This window comes from Ornithorhynchus anatinus, chromosome 12, assembly GCF_004115215.2.
Source record: "Ornithorhynchus anatinus isolate Pmale09 chromosome 12, mOrnAna1.pri.v4, whole genome shotgun sequence".
Lineage (NCBI taxonomy): Eukaryota > Metazoa > Chordata > Mammalia > Monotremata > Ornithorhynchidae > Ornithorhynchus > Ornithorhynchus anatinus.
In genome coordinates this window covers 40157896-40181958 of record NC_041739.1, presented here as the reverse complement: position 1 = coordinate 40181958, position 24063 = coordinate 40157896, and the positions used below count along the sequence as shown (strand labels likewise).

The window sequence follows — 24063 nt, the reverse complement described above, 5'->3', positions numbered from 1 at the left end:
TAGTAAGTGCTTGAAAAGTACCATAAATTATTATCGTTGGATCTGGGAATCATGCACAGAGAGATGGTAGTTGAACCCACGGCAGCAAATGGGTTCTTCAAGGGAGTGAGTGTAGATGGAGAATAGATGGGAGTCTAGAACTGAACCTTGAGGGTCTCCCACAGTAAGGGGGTGGGAGGCAAAGGAGGAGCCTTCAAAAGAGACTGAGAATGAGCAGCCAGAGAGATAGGAGGAGAACCAGGAGACGACAGTGTCAGTGAAGATAAAAGTTAGATAATGTTCTCAGGAAAAGGGGGTGGTCGACAGTGCCAAAGGCAGCTGAGAGGTCGAGGAGGATTCGGATGGAGTAGAGGCCGTTGGGTTTGGCAAGGAGGAGGAGGGTGGTTTCTGTGGAGTGAAGGGGACGGAAGCCAGATACGGCGCTGGGGGCGAATCAAGGAAAGAATTGGAGGATTTTTTTAGTCAGTTATTCTTACTGCTCTTGTTGAAGCTCCCACTCACTTTTACTCACAAAATATTGCCTCCATTGCATAATCCCCCCACTGTCCTTTCATCCCTCCCCTGCATATTTTTGAGAAGAAAATTATTTTCTTTTAAAGCAGTAATTGCGGTGGCTCCTAGGGTAGGAAGAAAGGTAGGGTCAGAACACCCAAGGCACAGACCAAGCCACGAAGGGTTTTTTCGGTGGGGAAACACACGTGTATGTGCTAGTGTAGGAAGAGGAAGGGGCAGGGGGGAAGGAAGGGGTGTTACCATCATTCATGGAGTGGTTTTTGGTTATTTTATGCTTTATTCACACAGTTGTCCCATTTGGGGATATGTTTTGCGACCCCAAAGCAGGAGAGGGGTTATTACGGAGGGAATTAAGTCTAGTACAAGAGGAGCAGAAAAAAAAGGAGGAAAAGAAAACAAGAGGAAAGGAGAGTAGAAAGAAGATACTGACCTCTTACCTTTCTCTTCTTTCTACTCTCCTTTCGTCTTGCTTTCTTTTCCACTTTTTTTTTTTCCTGCTCCCCCTGTGCTAGACTTAATTCCCTCCATAATAACCCCTCTCCTGCTTTGGGGTTGCAAAACATATCCCAAAATGGGCCAATTAGGTGAAAAAATTTTTGCAGGGTATTTTTATGTCGGTCTCCCCTATTCGTGTGTAAGGTTCTCGTGCACAAGTAATGTGTCTGTGGCTTGTGTCGCACTTTCTCAAGAGGTGACCGTAATACCTTGCACACAGTGGGTGCTCAATAAACATCACTGCTACATTATTAACAATAATAACAGTAATATGATGATTGTGTTATTTGTTAAGCGCCGAGTACTATGTGCCGAGCACTGATCTAAATGCCGAGGTAGCTACACGATTATAGGCAGGTGCCTTTTAATATCCCTATCTTTTCTCCGCTCTGTCCCTAACTTTCCCTCTAATTACATATTTTAGATCTCTTGCCCCTGAATTCATACCAAATCCCTCTTGAACCTACTGATACTTTCTAGCACAACTTCCCCTGCCAAGCATTCGATTTCCATCTGCTGTGTTAAGAAGTGTTCAACTTCCAGTGTCAATTTCATATGATTTCCATCTGCTGTGTTAAGAAGTGTTCCTTTTTGTTTGCTTTAACAGTGTTAATGTGTTTGTATCTTCCTTCACAGGGCCATGTTGGAATTGTCCTGGCCTATCTCCTGCCATCGTGTCAGGTAATAAGAAAAGGGAGTATCATTTTTTTTTTTTTAATTTGCAGACTGTGGTATTTTGGAAGATTGGGACAGCACAAGAAGATGAGTTGGTCAAACATGACTCATTCTGTTTTCATATTATAGTTAACATACAAACTGGTGGCCTAGTATCCATTTTAAGAGTTTGTTTTCCTTTTAAAAGCATCCCTCGGTAATGTATTCAATTACAAAGTCTAAGGTCGGCAGAGACACGCCCCCCAAAATCACCTTTTTTTCAGTGACTGTGTGGGGCAAGTAAAATTGCAAATTTTGGCACTGAAGAAGGGAATATGAAATAAGCCTATAGTTCAATTTTAATGAAACGTTTTATTGTATTACAAAGTAGCTGAGAGTCCAGGTTAAGCTTGTGCTTAGAAAAATATGCAAACCCCCTGGTTTTGGCATTACCCCGTTTCACCTGCTCAGCCAACCAACCCTCCACTACTGATGCTCATTTTAAATGATTGGATTGCCACTTCTGTGCTGGAGCATCCTCAGTTCTGACCCTTCGGAATGAGGGGACTTATAGGAAAGATGTTCCAAACGCCAGAGGCCCCTAACCCAGTTTTATCCCCCACGTTCCCTTCATGGTAGCCTGAAGGGAAGGGGTAGTTTACAAGCTTACAGACATAGGATTGGATTTTCCTCAGCCCAGATTTCAATAATAAGAGGGTCAGCCTTCAGGAAGTACATCCTCGATTCCACTTAGGAAAGATTTCCTCGGGCAGGTGGATTTCCGGGCCTCAATTACCTCATCTGTAAAATGGGGATTAAGAGCGTGAGCCCCATGTGGGACAGGGACTGTGTCCAACCTGATTAACTTATATCTACCCCAGCGTTTAGTACAGTACTTGGCACAGAATAAGCGCTTAACAAGTACCATAATTACCATACAGGAACTTGGGCCTGCAGGGGTAAAGTGTCCTAGGCCTAGGGATTGTCATGAGAAAAGTTGAGAGCGGGGGAAAAAAATGTACATTTTTTGCTGGTTAACAATCTTGATCCATTTTATTATTGACCAAAGGGAAAGGAGTGACTGCTTATTCATTCAGACATTCAGTAGTATTTACTGAGCACTTGCTATATGCAGAGCACTCTACTAAGCACTTGGAATGTACATTTCGGCAACAGATAGAGACAGTCCCTGCCCAACGACGGGCTCACAGTCTAAACGGGGGAGACAGATAGCAAAGCAAAACAGAATAAAACAAAACAAGACAACATCATCAAGATAAATGGAATCAAGGAGATATATACACCTCATTATCAAAATAAATAGGGTAATAAATAATATATACAAATGAGCACAGTGCTGAAGGGAGGGGAAGGGGGAAGAGCAGAGGGACGGGGAGCAGAGGGAAAGGGGGGAGATGGTCAGTAGTTCATTGTCCGTGCCAATCGTCAGTAGTTCATGTGTCCTGGACACTTCAGGGCATGGCCGTGTACTGAATGCTATGAAGGATAGGCTTAACAGAACCAAGGTTATACATGAGCCCTCTTCCTCGGGATATACAATCTAACGGCAACCACCTTAGATCCCATTCCAACCTGTAGTCCCGAGTCGGGGATTCTAAAGGCAACTCTAAATCCCGTAACTCTGGTTATGTCCTGCACTTAGGTTCTGACTTAGGGTAATTTTAATGCAAAAGACTTTTAAATGCAGAAATTACGGGAAGTCGTGCAAATTCATGTAGCTCTCAGGCGAGTTCTCAATCAACCCGATTCTCCCCAGTGAGTTGGGACGGACACAAGTCAGAAAGGGGAAAAACCATCCCTCTGCCCTTCTGACTTGGCAAAGGTAAGCTTACAAAATGGGTAGGTATAGCAGCCTGTACCCTGTAGCTTCACTTTCCTCCAGCACCTTCTCAATGGGCTCAAATAGTCACACGGGCAGGAAGAAGAGCAGGAACCCGAAGCAGTATTCTGGCAGACACGGACTTCAAGCCCAGAATAAGGAAGGAGATGAGGGAGTTTAGCTCCTGAGGAGATTGCAGGTGGAGTTTCAAGCTCAATTACTGTGACTCATCTAATAATAGAACACAAATCCTATGCCTTGATCATAAAGGGCCATGTAAACGCAGCTGTTCGCATATCATTATGGGCAACGTTTACTCATTGCAAGCAGAACTGACATTTCTGCACCGCTGTAGTTGTAAACGCATCATAAACAGAATAACGGAACTGAATATCGTCTCTTTCGTACGTGACATCCAGGTGATATTGATAGAAAACAAGGAGTTGTCATTGGTCCGAGCGAAGAGCAGAAGTGATGAAATAGGTCTAACCAACATTTGGTTTATCCAAGCAAACCTAGACTACTTCACGGGGAGGTTTAATATCGGGGTAAGTGATTTTTTTTTTCTTGAAATTATTTGAACTAATTTGAAAAGAAACTTATAAACAAATTATTAGACAAAATAAGGGCAACATTGACTCACTTCTCGTCAGCTGAATGCCCACCCCCCATCTAAATCTGGCATGGAGAAACTTTATCCCTTAAAGGACGAGGTGCAAACAAAGGTTGGGGAGAGAAGAAAACCCACACTAAAAAGCGCTGGGCTTGTCGACTCTTTGTGCTGCGAAAGCAGCAGTTCTTCCTTCTTGAGAGTTCTCTCCAACCCGGAATTGACCCACAAAGTGTGGTTGTATAATAATGCTGGTATTGATTAAGTGCTTCCTATGTGCTAATCAACAAAACGTTCAGATCATGTCTCCCCACTCCTCAAGAACCTCCAATGGCTGCCCATCCGTCTCTGCATCGAACAGAAACAACTTACCAGTGGTTTTAAAACACTCAATCAGCTCGCCTCTCCCTACCTCACCTGACTCACATCCGGCCCGCACACTCCGCTCTTCTAGCGCCAGTTAACTAACCGTGCCCCGATCTTGTTTATCTCATGGCCCGTCGCTCTCCCACGTCCTCCCCTTAGCCTGCTACGCCCCCACCCCTGTATACACCAGACCGCTACTCTCTCCACCTTCAAACCATCACTAAGGTCCCATCTCGAAGAGGCCTTTCCCGATTAAACCTTCTTCTCCCCGACTCACTCTCCCTTCTGCGCCATCTATGCACTCTGACCCGTGACCTTTAAGCACTTGATATTCCCCAACCCCACAGCACTATGTACAGATCTTTAGATTATATCTTATAAATTATTTATTCCCGTTAATGTCTGTTTCACTCTCAAGACTGTGCGTTTGGTACGGGCAGAGAACATGGCTGCTAATTCTGTTGTATTGTACTCTTCCAAGAACATTTCATTCATTCAATAGTATTTATTGAGCGCTTACTATGTGCAGAGCACTGTACTAAGCGCTTGGAATGTACAATTCGGCAACAGTTGAGAACACAGTACGGGGGTCTGCCCATAGTAAGTGATCAATAAATACCATTGATTAATTGATTGGTTGGTTATGGACGGAAAATGTGTCTGCTAATTCTGTTGTTTTGTACTCTCCCAAGTGCTTAGTACAGTGCTTTGCACATAGTAAGCTCTCAATGAATGTGATTGATTGATTGAGGGGCTGCTGCCTCCATTCACTCACTCATTCAGTCGTATTTATTGAGCGCTTACTGTGTGCAGAGCACTGTACTAAGCACTCGGAAAGTACAATACAGCGATCCCTGCCCACAACGGGCTTACAGTCCGGGGGGAGGGAGGGAGACAGACATCAAAACAAATAAACCGGCATCAGTATAAATAAGTAGAATTAAATCTAAGTACTGTAAGGCAGGGAGAGTGCTCCTCCTCTGACACTGTGGATTCCTTTAATTCACCGGTGAATTCCATAATTATAATGATAATTATGGTACTCGTTAAGTGCTTACTACATGCCAAGCACCATTCAGGGCACTGGGATAGGTGCAGGTTAACCAGGTTGGACACAGTCCCTGTCCCACATGGGGCTCACAGTCTAACTATCTTTCTCCCCAATGGATCTGCCCAAGACACATCATTTCTGGAGAGTGTACATTGGCAGCAGGTACTCCAGCAAGATCTTCCAGGGAAATGATATTTCTGATTTGGTGTGTGCTTTCCGGCTAGAGGGGTGGGAAATTTCCTATTTTCTACCAATTGCCTTGCACCCAGAAAACACCTGGCTGAAGAACGAGGCCTATTTCTACGGCTCCAATTTTGTTGGTTGTCCAGTCGTTCACGTTTATCTTGCTTAGTTGATCAGTTAGGATAAGGGCCAACTTATTGCGTCTCAGTCTCACTTCTCTTGCCACCAGCTTCTTGTTCATATCCTCCCTCCTGCCTGGAACTCCTTCCCCCTTCTTATCCAGCAGACCATTGCTATCCTAGCTTTCAAACGCTCCTGAAATTATATTTCCTCCGTGAGGCCTTCCCTGATTGCTCGCTCATCATGTCACCCTATTTTTCTCTCAACTGCCACCTTAGCATTTGCTCATCATCTAAGCATTCTCCCCAGTGCACTTATGTATCATACACAGCTTTAAACTCCATTACTTCTCCCTTCCTCAAATTTTACCGTCTGTTCCCACATTAGATTGAAAGTTCCTTGAGGACAGGGGTCGGATCGACCGACTAGTGTATTCTCCCAACTGCATTCCACATAAGCACTTAAGAAGCACCACAGTTATTCCTAAGAGGTGAATAAATAATGTGATCATGTGCCAAGCTCTGGGATAGATTCAAGATAATCAGATTAGACACAGTCCCTGTTCTACAGTCCCGATCTAAGGAAGAAGACAAAACAAGGTATTTTTTCTCCATTTTACATATAACGAAGCTGAGGCTCAGAGATGTTAATGGACTACACCAGGGCCACCCAGCAGTTCAGTGGTAGAAGCAAGGTTAGAAACTGGATTGCAATCAGTCAGTCCGTCACTGGTATTTATTGAGTGCTCACTATGTGCAGAGCACTGTACTAAGCGCTTGCATTAGAGTTGGAAACACAAGGAGCTTATTCCAGACACCCAGTTAATAATAATGTTGGTATTTGTTAAGCGCTTACTATGTGCGGAGGGCTGTTCTAAGCACTGGGGTAGATACGGGGTCATGAGGTTGTCCCACTTGAGGCTCACAGTTAATCCCCATTTTACAGATGAGGGAACTGAGGCACAGAGAAGCTAAGTGACTTGCCCACAGTCACACAGCTGACAAGTGGCAGAGCCGGGATTCGAACCCATGAACTCTGACTCCCAGGCCCGGGCTCTTTCCCCTGAGACACGCTGCTTCACTGTCATTGCAGTGGGCCATTTAACTGTGTTTCCATTAAGCCCTTTTTTTTCAGGAATTGCTCTGATAAATGTTCCTTGGATATTTGGGAACTAATAGAAATAGTTTGTTTTTGTTTTTCACTCCTACACATATGGGGAGGGGAGAATTATGTTGAGGTCGGATGATAGTCTAAGCATCCTTCAGATCATGTTGTGGTTTATAATCGAATCATCTGATCATCACTCACTTGGGTATAATTGTTTCTTTTATGAGGTCTGAAGTCACATTAAGAGGTTAATTTGAGATGCAGATTGCAATAAATCATCATTTTGCTACAGTTCACCAGAGAAACATTTTTTCTAAAGTCACATCTCAGCTGTACTTTTCTCATCTTTACCATAGTAGTAAATGAAGGAATTTGCCTTTTTCTTTAATTTCACAGGCATTTATGTTCCTCTCTGTTATTTTCATTGCTGTGATTTTCAGAGTGCAAACTGAAAGATGAGAGTTAAGAAGATTTCTTTCCAATCAGACAGTAGAAAGGGTGATCATTAAGATAAAAGTGGTGATTGAAAAGCGGCTCCAAGGAAACGATTCTGTACAGACAAAATAAGGTTCTTAATAACCGTTTCAGATCTGTCCTGCATTGACACATTCCTCACGGTGGTGTCTTCAAGTTCACGGACAGGAAACGGCAGACTGAGATGCAGTAAGTTGAACAATGCCAGACTCAGGACAGAACACACGATTAAATTGTGTGCAGACAACCAACCCATTTCCAGTCTAGGGTTGGTTGATTTAACAGAATTGAGCAAACATTCCTTCAGCTATGCGTCACTTCACCCGTCTTGATGAAATCTCCTCGATAAAGATTGTACCTGGGCAAGAGTACAGGTGCGAACTCGGTGGTGGACCAGTCAGGACATTTTTTACGGGCACGGCGGAGGAATGCCGAATTAAACTTCTTCGTTGACTCTTTTGTTATCCTTGGGATGAAAATGAGCTGTCACAGTTCATTCTGTGTCATTTAAGGTGTACACAGAAAGCAAGACAGGAGAGGAGGGGAGAAAATGGCATCCACATTTCCTTCAGATAGCAGAGTTGACCTTTTGGGGTTTGAATTAGTAAAGGGGGGCTAGCGAACTGCCAACGGACGGAAGGTTAAACGTAGATTAAGAAGAACTGTCTTTACAGTCATCCCTGGCATTTGTTAAACTGCTATATTTTCATATCCCCCGGAAGGTTGAGAAGCAAGAGCCCTGGCTAGGAATTCCTCCTATTTCTTAACCCGTCGTATTGTTAACCGTTTCAGTCCTTTGAGTATGCGAGTTTTGAAAACCAAAAGCTTCGCTCTTTTGGAATGCTTGGCGTGCTGGTTTCATGTCAGTACCAACTACTTCTTTTCAGCTGACAGATACCGGTTCCCATAGCAATAGTGCTTTCTCCATTTCAGGAAGAGGGAAATGTGAACAGGGTTGAAGGATTCTTTCAAATGAGTAAGTCCTCTGGGCTTTGTTTTGTGTTGCGCTAAATCCTTGTCTCTGGGGACCCAGAAAAAGCTGTCCAGTGAACTTGAAATGAAAATTCTGAACCTGACTCTGCAGAGGTGTCTCTGCATTTTTTTTCAGGGCTTCCCAAAGAGATGAATTCCTGCTAGTGTCTTAAGAGGATTTGTTTGCTAAGGGTGTGTCGATCCCGGCCCTTTGTTGAATTTCATAATGCTCAGGTCGTTCACTGCACTATGGAAACCGAGCCCACCGGCGACATTCTTTAAATGGCATCGGATGCGAACCCGACGTTCTTGTTGTTCATCTCTTGGTTTCAGACAGAAGGAAGAAGAGAACAGAAAGACGGATAGTCGTGCTTAAGTTGTAGTACGCTGATATGTACAGAAGTCCTACATTCAGGCGGTTGTGACTAATGGCAAAAGTCCTGAGTTGTTAGGTGGGAATTGACGACCCAAGGAGAAGAAAAATTGATCGGAGAAAGGGGACGTGGAATATCAGAAGGGCTCTAAAGAGAGGCTCTGAAGTGGTCTGTCAGATTGGAAAGGGGAGAGAGTGCCAAGGAGGGAAGAGTATGAGCCAGGGGTTAAGGAAGGGATAAGAAGGCAAGAAGAACTAAGTGGGTGAGCTGGCGTGTAATGGGAGAAGAGAGTGGAGGGAGCAGGAGGAAAAGAGCTGTTGGAGTGTTTTATCTAATCCCGACTCTGCCAGTTGCCTGCTCTATGACTTTGGGAAAGTCACTTAACTTCTCTGGGCCTCAGTTTCCTCATCTATAAAATAGCGGCAAAATACCAGTTCTCCCTCTAATTTAGACGTGATCCCCATGTGGTAAAGGGACCGTGTCCCCTCTGATTAACTAGGATCTACCCCAGCGCTTAGAACGGCGCTTGACACGTAATAAAAGCTTCAACAAAAACTATTATCATTGTTATTATCATTATTAAATCAAGTGGTCAGGAGTTTCTGCTTGATGCAGAGAGGAAGGGGTCGCCATTGGTGGATTTGGAGGAATGGGGAGATGTAGGCAGGATGACGTTTTAGAAAAATGCTCCCGGCAGCAGAGTCAGTCAGTCAACCGTATTTATTGAGCACTTACTGTGTGCAGAGCACTGTACTAAGCACTGGGGAGAGTACATCATAATAATATAACAGACGCATCCCCTGCCCTTAGTGAAATACGTACTGGAGAAGGGAGAAACTGAAGGCAGAGAGACCAGTGAGTCAGCCAAGACAGGAACAAGCTGGTGGCTGTTTGGCTGGATCTTGTGCTTGGCACATAGTAAGCGCTTAAATACCATCATTATCATCATTATTTGTTATTATTATTATTTGTTGAAAAGACTGACGGGATTTAAAAACAAATTGAATTTGAGAGATGAAAGAGAGCAAGGAATCGAAGATAATATAAAGACTGTGGACTTCTGAGACAGAGACGATAGTCATGCTTTGTCTACGGAGATGGAAAATTAACGAAGGGGTGCCTTTGGGAGGGAAGGGGAGGAGTTCAGTGTTAGACGTGAAGCTTGATGTGCTGGTGAGACGAGAGGAAAGGTGAGATTTCAGAGGACGTGAGAGGTTAGGACACGGGCGACTGTAGGCTCCTTGAGGCCAGGAATCGTGTCCCCTGACTGTTGTCCGTCTCCCAAGCTCACAAGTGCTCAGTAAATAACACTGATTGAGCTACACTGGGGAGTCGTCCACAGAAAGGTAGTAACTGAACCATGGGAGTGTTTTCCAAGGGAGTGTAAGCTCGTTATAGGCAGGGAATTTCTCTTGTATTGAACTCTCCCAAGCCCTTAGAACACATAGTAAACGCTCAATAAATCCCGTTGATTGATTAAGTGAGAATAAAGTGACAAGAAAAGGGGTCCCAGGACAGAGGGACATCCACAGTTAGGGGATTTGAGGTGTAGGGGAGTCAGCCAAACTGTCGGGTAGGGATTGTCTCTATCTGTTGCCCAGTTGTACTTTCCAAGTACAGTGCTCTGCACACAGTAAGCGCTCAATAAATACGACTGAATGAATGAATGAGAAAGAGCAGGCAGCCACAAGGGACCTTGCCTTGGGTTTTGGTCACTTGCTTTTCTGATAGAAATGACGTCTCAAAATGACCATTTTGAGAAGAACTTAAAATATTAGAAACAATGAATTAGTACATTTTTCATTAGCGTGCATCTCCATTAACTGTAATTAATAGACATAAAATGTTTACACTTGGCCAGACAGCATCTTGAATATAGGATGTCATTTTTGTTTATGAATGAAACAGTGATACGTAGATAATCTGGAATTTGTAATGCACTTTGATTTTTCCAAAGAGTTTCCCAACAGTTATCTCATTTTAACCTCCCCACATCCCGTGTGAGGTAGAAATAGGCAGAGGAGGAAATTGAGACCCAGAGAGGATTAGTGACTGAAGAGCGGTGGTATTTGTTAAACTCTTACTATGCGCCAAGCACTGTTCTATTCACTGGGGTAGTTTAGATAATAATAATAATCATGTTGGTATTTGTTAAGCGCTTACTATGTGCAGAGGCCTGTTCTAAGCGCTGGGGTAGATACAGGGTCATCAGGTTGTCCCACGTGAGGCTCACGGTCTTAATCCCCATTTTCCAGATGAGGTAACTGAGGCACAGAGAAGTTAAGTGACTTGCCCACAGTCACACAGCTGACAAGTGGCAGAGCCGGGAGTCGAACCCATGACCTCGGACTCCGAAGCCCAGGCTCTTTCCACTGAGCCACACTGCTTCCCCATTGGGATGGGATAATTAGGTGGGATAATCAGGCTGGCTGCCCTTGGGGCTCATGGTAGAAACAGGTATTAAACCCCCATTTTACAGATGAGGAAACTGAGGCCCAGAAATAAAAAGGAAGAAAGGAATGAGCCAGAATCATGTGGCCTTCTGACTCCCAGGCCCGAGCTCTAGCCACTACACCATGCTGCTTCTCTAGTTAAGAGAAGTTAAATGACTTACCCAAGGTCACACAGCCAACACGTGGCAGAGACGGGATTAGGCCCCAGCACCTCCCGACTTATTCCATAGACCTCCGTTGCTCATCTTTTCAGTTCACAATATTGATTAAATCTTGACTCTGGCTATTATTCTCTTGGGAAGTCCGGTTTGACCATGATTAGCGAGGTCTTTGCAAAGCTATCGACTGGACCCTGGATGGAATTTCTAATCCCACATTTCTCTTGGAGTGTCCTGAGTATCAGATTATCATCATTAGTTCAAAATTGGTGTGATGTCCAAGGTCACATAGCAGGCAGTTGGCAGGGCCGGGATTAAATAAAACACTCCATCAGCTCTGAGACTGATAGGTGTGAACGTTCTTTCATTTCTGATCTGCTTGTACTTGTGATTTTCCTCCTTTTTTGATGTGATGCTTAACGTTTGACTTTATTGATGCCTCATTGCTTAATTGCTGCCTAATTTCTCATTTTGTAACTCCGTGCACAATTAATGCTAATATATGCAATTCCGGAATTTAACCGAGAAACAGTTTAGGTGGGTAATTTACACAGACCTCATAAAGAAGTAATGCTTGAGAAAAAGATATTGTGCTTGCACGAGGAAATTATTTTTTAAGTTGTTTGTAATCCATTTTAGCTATGACATTTGGGAGAGACTGCATAGTACCCTCCCCATCCTCCAGTTTAATCGTTTTTTGGATTGGTCTGAATATAGGGTAATTTGTTTGTTTATAGTATTTATTAAGTGCTTACTATGTGCCAGGCACTGTTCTAAGCGCAAACACCGTGTTTTTAAAACGTGAGCGGCTCTTTTGCTCCCCTCTTCACACAACCCTAGATCTGTTGCCAAACTGTTCAAAGCGCTCCATCATTCAAAAACATTTCCTAGCCCATCTGCCCACAGTGATCAGCTCTTGGTCTCTTGATAAAGTAAAACTAGTAGTCAGAAGGTCCAGATAGGTGGTCCTGGCTACTGTTTTTTTTCTTCATTTTATGGTATTTGTTAAGCCTTAACTACGTGACGAGCACTGTTCTAAGTTCAGATAATAATAATAATAATAATGCTGGTATTTGTTAAGCGCTTACTATGTGCAGAGCACTGTTCTAAGCGCTGGGGTAGATAGAGGATAATCGGGTTCTCCCATATGAGGCTTACAGTTTTCATCCCCATTTTACAGATGAGGGAATTGAGGCACAGAGAAGTGAAGTGACTTGCCCACAGTCACACAGCTGACAGGTGGCAGAGCCAGGATTTGAACCCATGACCTCTGGCTCCCAAGCCCGTGCTTTTTCTACTGAGCCACGCTGCTTCTCATATATATATATACACATATATATCATAATATATATAATTATATGTATATATTATAATTATATTCATATGATATAAATGAATCTGGCTGGATACAGTTCTTGCCTCTCATGGGGCTCACAGTCTAAGTGGAGGGAGAACAGGTATCGAATCTCCATTTTGCAGTTGAGGAAACTGAGGCACAGAGAAGTTAAGTGACTTGCTCAATGTCACACAGCAGGCAAGTGGTGGCACCTGGATTAGAACCCAGTTCCTCTGCCTCCCAGGCCTGTGCTCTATCGACTAGGCCCCGTTGCTTCCCGCTGACTGTGCTCCCAAGTAGGAATGGGGGGAGGAGGAATCCTGAGGAAAATGGTGGCCAGGGGAGGATACTCATTCCCAAAGACATGATTCTGTCTTTACTTACTGAATACTAGGGAAGAGAAAGAAAAGAAATGAACTTTTCATTTTTTTTAATGGTATTTTTAAGCACGGTACTAAGCACTGGTGTGGATACAAGGTAATCAGGTTGGACACAGTCCCTGTCCCACATGGGGCTCACAGTCAGAATCCCCATTTTACAGATGAGGTAATTGAGGCACAGAAAAGTTAAGTGACTTGCCCGTGGTCACGCAGCGGATAAGTGGCAGAGCTGGGACTGGAACACAGGTCTCTCTGACTCTCAGGTCTGTGCTCTTATCCACTAAGCCGTGCTGTTCCTTAAACTGCAGCCGGCGAGATTTGCATTGGGTGGAAGAATTTCTTGATGGAGGGGGGTGGGTGGAGTTGCCTCTTTGGAAATGGAAAAAAAAATTGGATAGATTATGGCGGGGGAATGGACTAGAATAAATACTTTTGATTGACTGCCATTTCAAGAATTCTTTCATCTTTAGGGTCTCTAACCTTAAAGCCGTTTATATTTCTACCATTGCAGAACGAATGTCTAGATTTGCTTTCTCACTTGGTTGAGAACATCTTGCCCAATCCGCGTTATTGTGATTAACGATCCGGGTCAAACGGTCTCAAGCATAATTAGAAAATGGATTATAGCTGACTGTGGAGGAGACTGTTAAGAAGAAAAAGATGAATCCGTCTTCCCGTTCGCCTCTTTCCACATAACTTATCTAGCCTTCAGTAACTGCGCCTGGGGGGAGCGGGGGTTAGGCGTGTGTCTTGAGAGAAATTTCCTCTGGGAAATTCCTCCTTCTTTAATGGTATTTGTTAAGCGTTAACTATGTGCCTGGCACTGTATTAAGTGCTGGGGTGGATACAAACTAATTATGTTGGACACAGGCCATGTCCCTTGTGGATGTTGGACACAGTCCATGTCCCGTGTGGTGTTCACACCCTTAATGTCCATTTTACCGATGAGGTATCCGAGGCCCGGAGAAGTTAAGTGACTTGCCAAGGTCACACAGAAGACAAGTGCCAGCTTGGGGATTAGAACCCAGGTCCTCTGACTCCTGGCCTTTGCTCTTTCTACTAGGCCACACTGCTTCTCTTTTGATCAGAACACACCACAGGATACCCAACCTTCAGGTCCAAGTTGACGTGAAGAATATCAAGCTGACGAGGCTAAAGTTCGGGGAACCTACAAGAGGCAGCATGGATAGGGCACGGGCCTGGGAGTCAGAAGGACCTGGGTTCTAATACCGGCTCCACCTTCTCGTCTGCTGCGTGACCTTGGGCAAGTTACTTAACCTCTACTCTCCCGAGTGTTTAAAATAATAATACTGGTATTTGTTAAGTGCTTACTATGTGCCAGGCGTTGTTCTAAGCACTGGGGTTGATACAGACAAATCAGGTTGGACACAGTCCCTGCCCCATGGGGCTCCCGGTCTCAGTGTACAGTGCTCTGTAAGCACATAATCTTGTCTTGCCTTATGCCGTCGAGTCGAGAACGTCCCGCTCTCCGTCTGCAATCGTTCTGGTAGTGTATCCTTAATAGGCATTCAATAAATAGGACTGGTTGATTGACTGATTCACTTCTCTGTGCCTCAGTTACCTCATCTCTAAAATGGGGATTAAGACTGTGAGCCCCATGTGGGAAAATGCATTGGGTCAATCTCGCCTATCTCACCGCGGACCCCTATCTCATCCTGCCTCCGGCCTGGAACGCCCTCCCTCCTCAAATCCAACGGACAATTGCTCCCTCCCCTTTGAAGCCTTATTGAAAGGACACCTCCTCCAGGGGCCATCCATGACTGAGCCCCACTTTTCCTCTTCTCCCACTTCCTTCTGCTTCACCTTGACTTGCTCCCTTTGTACTTCCCCCCTGCCCCAGCCCCACAGCACTTACGTACATAATTATAACTTGTTTATGTATATTAATGTCTGGCTCCCCTCCTCTGGACTGTAAACCCGCTGTTGGCAGGGAATGTGTCTGTTTCTTGTTGGATTGTACTCTCCCAAGCGCTTAGTACAGTGATCTGCACACAGTCAGCGCTCAATAAATACCATTGAATGAATGAATGATTAGGTTGTATCTCCCCCCGCCCCAGCTCTTAGAACAGTGCTTGACACATAGTAAGCACTGAAAAAATACCATCATTATCATTATTCTCCCTCAGAACTTAGTTCGGTGCTTGGCACATAGTAAGCACTTAAATACCATTAAAAAGAAAAAAAGATTTCTAAGTCTGTTAGAAAATGGAGCCTCTAGATTTAAACATTTTACGCATGTCTTTGAAAGTCCAGCCAACAAGTTTACATTTGACCTCCAAGAATCGTAATCCAATCTCCAACTGCTAGTGTTAGATAACCCCCTCTTCCTCCCTTGGGGGCTTCTGAAGTCGGGGCTGGGGGTGGGGGGAGACTGGTGGTGTGTGTGTACACACACTTGCGTGCAAATGTGAGGAGTGGAGCCACTGGAGAGGCAGGTGGGGCAGGGAGAAGACCAAGAGCCGAAGGCTCGCTTCCCCCAGGGCCTGGTTGCGGTTCTTAGGACCCTGCCTCCGCCGGAGCTGTCCTGGGCGGAGCCCAGCACCCGTAGAGTGATGGAGAACGGCAGAGAAAGCCGGAGACAACGGGGGAGAGGGTGGGACTGTGCTGTGATGTGCCATCTCCCCTTATAGCGGTTGCAAAGATCCTGGCATACGTGACACCGCGAGACCTGGGGAAGCAGCGTGCCCCCGTGCGTAGGGCACGAGCCTGAGAGTCAAAGGGCCCGGCTGCACGATTCCGGCTCTGCCACTTGCCTGAGGTGTGACTTTGGGCAGGACACTTAACTTCTCTGGGCCTCACTTTCCTCATTTGGGATAAAATACCTGTTCTCCCTCCTCCTTAGAGCCCCATGCGGGACAGAGACGGAGTCCAACCAGCTCAGCTTGGCTTTATAGCGAGAGTACTTAACAAATGCCGCTATTATGATTATCATTTGCATTATTATTCTAACCGTTCTGACTCTATCCCTCTCGTCCGGAGGGCCTCCTCTCCAGCCCGTCTGCTCCCAGTTCTCGGCCGGTCCCCCCGTCTCTTGGTTGAGACGACCCCAGCTAAGGGCAGCTTGTTCTGCAGCACAGGATTTCCCATCAGCGGGCAGCCGGTCTCTCCCGCTCCCTGGATGTGAGGCAGTGAGGTCTGGGGGAAAGAGCGCGGGCCTGGAAATCGGGGGATTTGCGTTCTAATTTCGGCTCTGCCTCCTGTCTGCTGTGGGACCTTAGGCGAGTCACTTAACTTCTCAGTTCCTCGGTTTCTTCATCTGTAAAACAGGGATTCGGTACCTATTCTCCCTCCCCATCAGACTACGAGCCCCATGTGGGACACGGACTGAGTCCAACCTGATTACCTTGTTTCTCTCTCATAGAAAGTGCTTAACGTATTTTGATTATTCCCTCCTGGCCACGTCCCTCCATTTTCTCCCCTATCCCTCCCGGAGGGCTCCGTACCATGAGCCCGCCCTACGAGTCCTCCTTTCTGTCAGCTATTTTTAGATGTCCCTTGGATGACCTCTAGGTCAGACTGGTTTTAACAGTCGTGACTGACTTGGAATATGTGCCCCACCAAGAAATGGAGCTATTCAATCGTGCTTCCCGCCCCCGGTCTTCTCTTTTGATGAATCAAAAAATACGTCCACTCCCAAGAAAGATGCCAGTTCTCCAGTGTTGCCTGAGACGTGCCTATCTAACCTTTCTCCCATCCAGACAAGATAAGGAGAATGGGAGGCAAAAGGGGACATCACGAGAGGGGAGGCGGTGCGGCCTAGTGGGAGACCTGCGGTCCTGAAAGTCGGAGATCCCGGGTTCTAGTCACGGCTCTGCCACCCGTCGGCTGGGTGGCCTTGGGCAAGTCCCCTAACCTCCCTGTGCCTCAGTTTCTCCGGCTGTAAAATGGGGATAATAATACCGGACCCCTCCTCACAGGGATGTTGTGGGGAGTAAATAAAAATAAGTAATGTAAAGGGCTTTGGTAATAAAAAAAAGCCACCAAATAGAACCTCCCCCTTCTAGGCCATAAACGGATTATGGGCGGGGAGTATGTCTGCTAATTCTGTTGCATCGAACTCTCCCATGTGCCTAGTACAATGCTCCGCACATAGTGAGCGCTCAATAAATACGATTGATTGGTTGGTTGATTGATTGAGGAGCCCTACTTCCCACAAACAGTGAGGGCAAGCACAAAGCCCAGAAACACATGGCCCCATGTCTTCATGTGAGGAGGGGCCTAATAATTTTATTGTAGCATTTTGTCAAGTGCTTTCCATGTGCCAAGCACGGTAGTAAGCACTGGGATAGGTACAAGATAAGCAGGCCAGACTCTGTGCCTCAGTTCCCTCCTCCGTGAAATGAGGATTAAGACTGTGAGCCCCATGTGGAACAGGGACCGTGTCTGACCGGATTAACATGGCACAGTGGAAAGAGCACGGGCTTGAGAGACAGAGGACATGGGTTCTAATCCCGGCTCTGCCGTTTGTCTGCTGTGTGTCCTTGGGCCAGCCACTTAACATCTGTGCCTCAGTTACCTCACCTGTAAAATGGGGATTAAGACTGTGAGCCCCACGTGGGACAACCTGATTACATCGTGTCTACCTCAGCGTATAGAACAGTGCTTGGCACATAGTACGTGCTTAACAAATACCATCATTATTATTATCTACCCCAGAGCTTAGTACAGTGCCTGGCACATACTAAGCTCTTAACAAATACCATTAGAAGAAAAACAGGCATTGAATCCCCATTTTCAAGGTGGGGAAACTCTGGCACAGGTCAGTTAAGTGACTCAGCCAAGGTCACACAGCAGGCAAGTGGAGGATCCAGGTCCCCGGACTCCCAGGCCCGGACTCTTTTCACTAGGACAAACTGCTTCCTACAAGCCAGAGACCCCTTCTTCCAGCCTGGAAATACGGGAGAAGCCATGCACTAGCCAAGAGGCTAAGGTGGGCTGAAGCCGACAGGAAACCATTTCCCCATCTCACCCGGCAGTGCTTGGGAATCTGGGTGTGGGGGCCTCAGAAATGTGGGCCTCACTTGTGTGAGCCATGTGTTTTGAGTGCGTGTATGTGTGTGGGTGTGCGAACGCATTCAACTCTGGGCTGAGCTTATCTCCGGATGACCGCATGCCTATTTCAATAAAAATTCATACTTAAAAAAGAAGTGGGCTATTCTCGTCTGAACTGAAATTCACAACTGGCAAGATTGGTCCCACACACATAAATATTTCAGTCTCAGTTTTGAGGACGTGGTCTACAACAAGTAGGGTGAGTGTTGGTTTTTTTAAAATTAATTTTTCAGCCCCAAATTCTGTTTTAGTCAGGAAGGTGCCTACCTGCCACTAGGCTACACTGGTACCTCGGGGCAGCAGCATGGCCTAGTGGCAAGAACATGGGTTTGGGAACCAGAGGATGTGGATTCTAATCCCGACTCCTCCACTTGTCTGCTGCGTGACCTTGGGCAAGTCGCTCAACTTCTCTGTGCCTCAGTTATTTACTTCATTGTAAAATGGGGATTAAGAATGTGAGCCCTATGGGGGACAACCTGATTGCCTTGTACCTACCCCAGCATTTAGAACAGTGCTTGGCACATAGTAAGCGCTTAACAGATACCGTAATTATTATTAAATACGTGGTGCCCAATAGCTTGAAGTGAAAGTTGGCCACATCTCAGACCCACCACCTCCCCAGGGCCTCCACCAAACTGACTCATCTTGGTCAATAACACCGATGTCCACTCTGCTCTGGAAACCTACCTCCTTGGTGTCATCCTCAACTCCTCAATGCCTCTGACTTTCACTCTACCTGGTCCGTTTCTCCTCCCCAACGTATACCAGATCTGACCGTTCCTCTGCTGACCACCCTAGCCAGAGTGCTTCTCACACCTCGGCTAGGTTGCTGTATCGGCCTCCTCCCTGGTTTTCCGCCCTCCAACCTCTCCCCACTCCAAACTGGAATGCTCTGAGGATCATCTTCTGGCAGCACTGCCCAGCACACCCAGCTCTCCTCTACTCAAAAATGTCCGCTGGCTTCCCATTTCCCCCTTCATCAGACAAGTACTCCTCATGATTGACTTCAGGGCTCTCCACCATCTCCCTCGGCTCTCACTCTCCATTCCTCCCAGGGTAAACTTCTAACTCTGCCTCACTCTCGACTTTCCCACCTCCATCCCCTCACCCGCACCGTTACCTGGGACTGGAACTTCTTCTCACCACCAAATCCGACAGATTCATTCAGTCAGTCAGCCAGTCATATTTACTGAGCGTTTACTGTGTGCAAAGCACGCTTGGGAGAGTACAGTGTAACAATAAAAAGACACATTCCCTGCCCACAACAAGCTTACGGTCTAGAGGGGGAGCAGACGTTAATATAAATAAATTACAGGTATTCAGTCGTACTTATTGAGCGTTTACCATGTGCAGAACACTGTACTATTCCGAGAGTACAATATAACAGAGTCGGTAGTCACACTCCCTGCCCTTCCTTCTGTACCTGTGAAAATAGGTGTGATCAACTGTACAATCAGTTTTCAACTCTGAATGCTCTGTAAATTTTTTTTATGGCAGCCTCCTCCTTAAGCATGTAAGCTACTGGTAGGAAAGGAGCATGTCTTGGACTTCTGCAGTACTTTCTCAAGACTGTAAGCTCACTGTGGGCAGGGAATGTGCCTACCGACTCTTGCATTGTACTCTCCCAACTGCTTAGAAAATAATAAGAAATAAGGAATAAAGATCAATAATAAAATGTTCTGCACACAATAAGCGCTCAATAAATACTGATCATTGTTTAGTGCAGTACCTTACACCTCCACAAATACCATTACCATTGATTTATTTTTCGCTGCCATTTGGCCGCGGCCAGCTCAGTGTTCATTTTCGGTGTAGTTGATTGGCTATTTTCTAGTGTTGGCAAGTCCTCCTGTTCCTACTTGGGTGAAATTTCTCTGTTAGTGGATCGATCCATCCCCAACCAGCCGTTCTGCCTGCAGAAACCTTTTAGCCATTAGGAGCATCCTGAAGGGTGGCTTATCACCACGAGGAGCGGCAAATGACTCGCAGATCTGGAGCTAGCGGAGTCCAGGTTAAACCGCGAGCACATCCTGAGTTTCGGTTTTGTTCCCAGGTGGCTCTGCACGCTTGTGGCGTGGCGACCGACATGGTGATTGAGCGCTGCATCCAAGTCCGGGCTGCCTTCGTCACCTGCCCGTGTTGTTATGGCTTCATTCAGAACACGGTGAAGTTTACGTTCCCACGAAGGTAAAAAAAACAATGGGTGCGGGAGAAATATCAATCTGCTTCATGATCATCTGTCCTTAAAACAGTAACAGTGATAGTATTTATGGTTGTTTGTGACGTGCTTATTGTGTTCCAGGCGTGCAGTCAGATCGGACACGGTCCCTGTCCCGCATAGGGCTCACAGTCTAAGGGGAAGGGGGAACGGGTATCGAATTGCCATTTTACAGATGAGAAATGTAAGGCCCAGGGAAATTAAGTGACTTGCTCGAGGTCACACAGCGAGCAAGTTGCAGAACCGGGATTACAATCCTGGTCTTCTGACTCCCAGGCCTGAGCTCTCTTCACTAGACCATGCTACGGAAACGCTTCTATAGAAACGTTCTGGGCATGTCACCCCCTCCCTCGAAAATCTCCAGTAGTTGCCTATCAACCTCCGTATGAAGCAGAACTCCTCACTATTGGATTCAAAGCTCTCCATCCCCTTGCCCCCTCCTACCTCACCTCCCTCCTCTCCTTCTCCAGCCCAGCCTGTACACTCTGCTCCTCTGCTCCCGCTCTCCTCCTCACTGGGCCTCGTTGGCACCTGTCCCATCGTCGACCCCTGGCCCACTTCCTTCTGCTGACCTGGAATGCCCGCCCTCCTCACATCGGCCAAACTAACTCTCTTCCCCTCTTCAAAGCCCTACTGAGAGCTCACCTTCTCCAGGAGGCCTTCCCAGACTAAGCCCCCCTTTTCCTCTGCTCCCCCTCCCGTCCCCATCGCCTCGACCCGCTCCCTTTGCTCTACCCCCTTCCTTGCCCCACAGCACTTGTGTATATATCTACATATTTATAGTTCTAATTTTATTGATTTTTGTTAATGATGTATATATATATCTGTAATTCTTTTTATTTAAAATGATTCTACTGATGCCTATTTACTTGTTATGATGTCTGTCTCCCCCCTTCTAGACTGTGAGCCCATTGTGGGCAGGAATTGTTTCTATTTGTTGCTGAATTATACTTCCCAAGCACTTAGTACAGTACAGTGTTCTGCACACAGTAAGCGCTCAATAAATACGGTTGAATGAATGAATGACCATTTCCCCTAAACCAGGGGCTGGGTTCCTTGAAATCAATTTGCTTTCAGGAGAACATCAGCAAATTATCTGCTTCCTAAATAAAGAATTTGCAAGTGCTGTGGCCCCTTTCTCAGTAGTCTGATTTAATTTGACATGGGTTGAGCTGACTTTAAAAGACCGTAAGGGTTTGAGTCACCTTCTTTATGCTGTGCCATGTTGATGAATACTCTATCAGGTTTTAAACTTTATATGGAGCAATGTTATCAATGATATTTTCATTCCTAACTCTGACTTTGATAGGCGGTAGGAGGGGCTTTAATTTTTTTTAGGGGTATTTGTTAAAAGCGCTTACACTGTGCCAGGCCCTCAGCTGAGCGGTGGAGTAGATACAAGCTGATCAGGTTGGACACGGTCCCTGAGCCACACAGGGCTCACAGTCTCAATCCCCGTTTTACAGATGAGGCAGCAGAGGCACAGAGAAAATAAAAATAAATTGTGGCATTTGTTAAGTGCTTACTATGTGCAAAGCACTGTTCTAAGCGCTGGGGGATACAAGGTGATCCGTTTGTCCCACGTGGGGCTCACAGTTTTAATCCCCATTTGACAGATGAGGCACAGAGAAGTTAAGTGACTTGCCCAAGGTCACACAGCTGACCAGCGGCGGAGCCGGAATTAGAACCCGGGATCTCTGACTCCCAAGCCCGCGCTCTTTCCACTGAGCCACACTGCTAAGTGAAGTGACTTGTCCAAGGTCACCCAGCAGACAAGTGGCGGAGTCGGAATTAGAACCCACGTCCTCTGACTCCCAAGCCCGTGCTCTTGCCGCGAGGCCGTGCTGCTGCAGACAGTGGTGGAGCAAGGATTGGAAGCCAGATCTATTTTATGTCTTGTATGTTCGAGGCCATGGTATGGACCCAAATGCTGACAGCTGGTTGTGTAGCTGGTCTGAATTTAAGCAAGAAAGTAAGTTGGGTATCGGTAGATACCTTGGAACATTTCTAAGCTGAGCCTCAGGTGAGCCACGTGAGACCCCAGCCCTGAGTACAGTGCTCGGCACAAAGTAAGCGCAAATCGAATACCGCAAATATCATTCGCCACACTGTTCATTATGATGTTGACGGGTGGCTGCAATGTATACCGAACCTTCAAGTTCACTTTTTGGAATCATTGCCAAAATATCGATCCATCAGAGGTATTTATTGAGTGCTTGCTTACTGTGTGCAGAGCACTGAGCTAAGCGCATGGGAGAGTACAATATAACAGAGTTGGTAGACATGTTCCCAGCCCACATCGAGAAGCAGCGTGGTTTGGTGGATAGAGCACTGGCCTGAGAGTCAGAAGGACCTGGGTTCTAATCCCGGCTCCATCACGTGTCTGGTGTGTGACCTTGGGCAAGTCACTTCACTTTTCTGGGCCTCAGTTCTCTCATCCGTAAAATGGAGATTAAGAGTATGAGCCCCATGTGGGACAGGGACTGTGTCCAACCCCATTAACTTGGTTCTACCTCAGCATTTAGAACAGTGCTTGACATGTGGTAAGCACTTAACAAGTACTATAATTATTATTATCATTATTAATAACAGGCTTTCAATCTAGGGGACAGCTGTCTGTCTCTTCAACTGCCGTTACTTTAGCTTATTCTACCCTTAACAATGTAATTGAAAAAAAGATGAGATGAGTCTGGAGGGTTAAACTTGGTAAATGTATTTTTTATAGATTATAAATATTGAAGATATTTATTGTAACCCTATAAACAAAGACATTCACATGAATAGTGATCTGCTCTAACAATCATTAAATAATAATTTTAAGTATCGTTATATGTTTTGCATTTTAAGGACGGTCATAGAAGTATTTTCTTTTCAGTTTTTGGAATGGTTTCTTAAAATGATTTCTTTATGGTTTTGTGTTTACATGGGCATTACTACTAAATATAATCATGAGTGAAAAATAATAATTTGAACTATTATAACTAAAAATAATCCAGTTGCTAAAATGAACAACTTAATGTCTTTATCATTTATAGTATTTGCTTCTGAATCTTGTTAAACACTCTCCATCATAACCATACTTGAATTGGAATTCCATCAAGTAATTTAAGACCCTGAGCACAATTATTTCAAGAGATGATTGATTCATTTTCCTTCTTTTTCAGTCAACAGTTCAAGGAAGTTTTATCCTATAAGGTTAGTTGCTTTTTGTCCTGTTTCTTTTCATGCCCTTTCTATTCAAATCGGTAATCTGTATTTACATTCTAACCACGTTTGAACACTTTGCAAATTATTTTCATAAAAGCTGCCGTTTTGCCTTCCTATGTCTTTCAAAAAGATGTTACTCAACGAGTAGTTTAAAAATAGATGGTGAACAGTAGCAAACCATTAGAAATCCTTTCCAATCAATCAATCAATCCCTCTTCATATCTGACGGATAGTTACTATCCCCACCGTCGAAGCCTTATTGACGGCACATCTCCTTCAAGAGGCCTTCCCTGACTAGGTCCTCATTTCCTCTTCTCCCACACCTTTCCGTGTCATTCTGATTTCCTCCCTTTCTTCACCAACCCCAGTCCCACAGCCCTGATGCACGTATCTGTAATTTATTTGTTTAGGGTAATGTCATTCTCCCCCTCTAGACTTTAAGCTTATTGTGGGCGGGGAGCGTGTCTACCTACTCTGTA

At 45.5% G+C, this 24063-nt stretch overlaps 1 protein-coding gene across 5 annotated transcripts in view; it reads left to right on the top strand.

Moving 5' to 3' along the window:
- Positions 1-24063, top strand: part of GSTCD (glutathione S-transferase C-terminal domain containing) — a 159079-nt gene that overhangs the window by 123577 nt on the left and 11439 nt on the right. For all 5 annotated transcript variants that reach the window (XM_029077085.2, XM_029077082.2, XM_029077084.2 and 2 more), the window contains 4 exons: positions 1645-1689; positions 3922-4050; positions 20213-20346; positions 23542-23572. In XM_029077085.2, coding sequence (XP_028932918.1) covers positions 1645-1689; positions 3922-4050; positions 20213-20346; positions 23542-23572 — 339 coding nt within the window. The remainder of the gene's footprint in view (positions 1-1644; positions 1690-3921; positions 4051-20212; positions 20347-23541; positions 23573-24063) is intronic.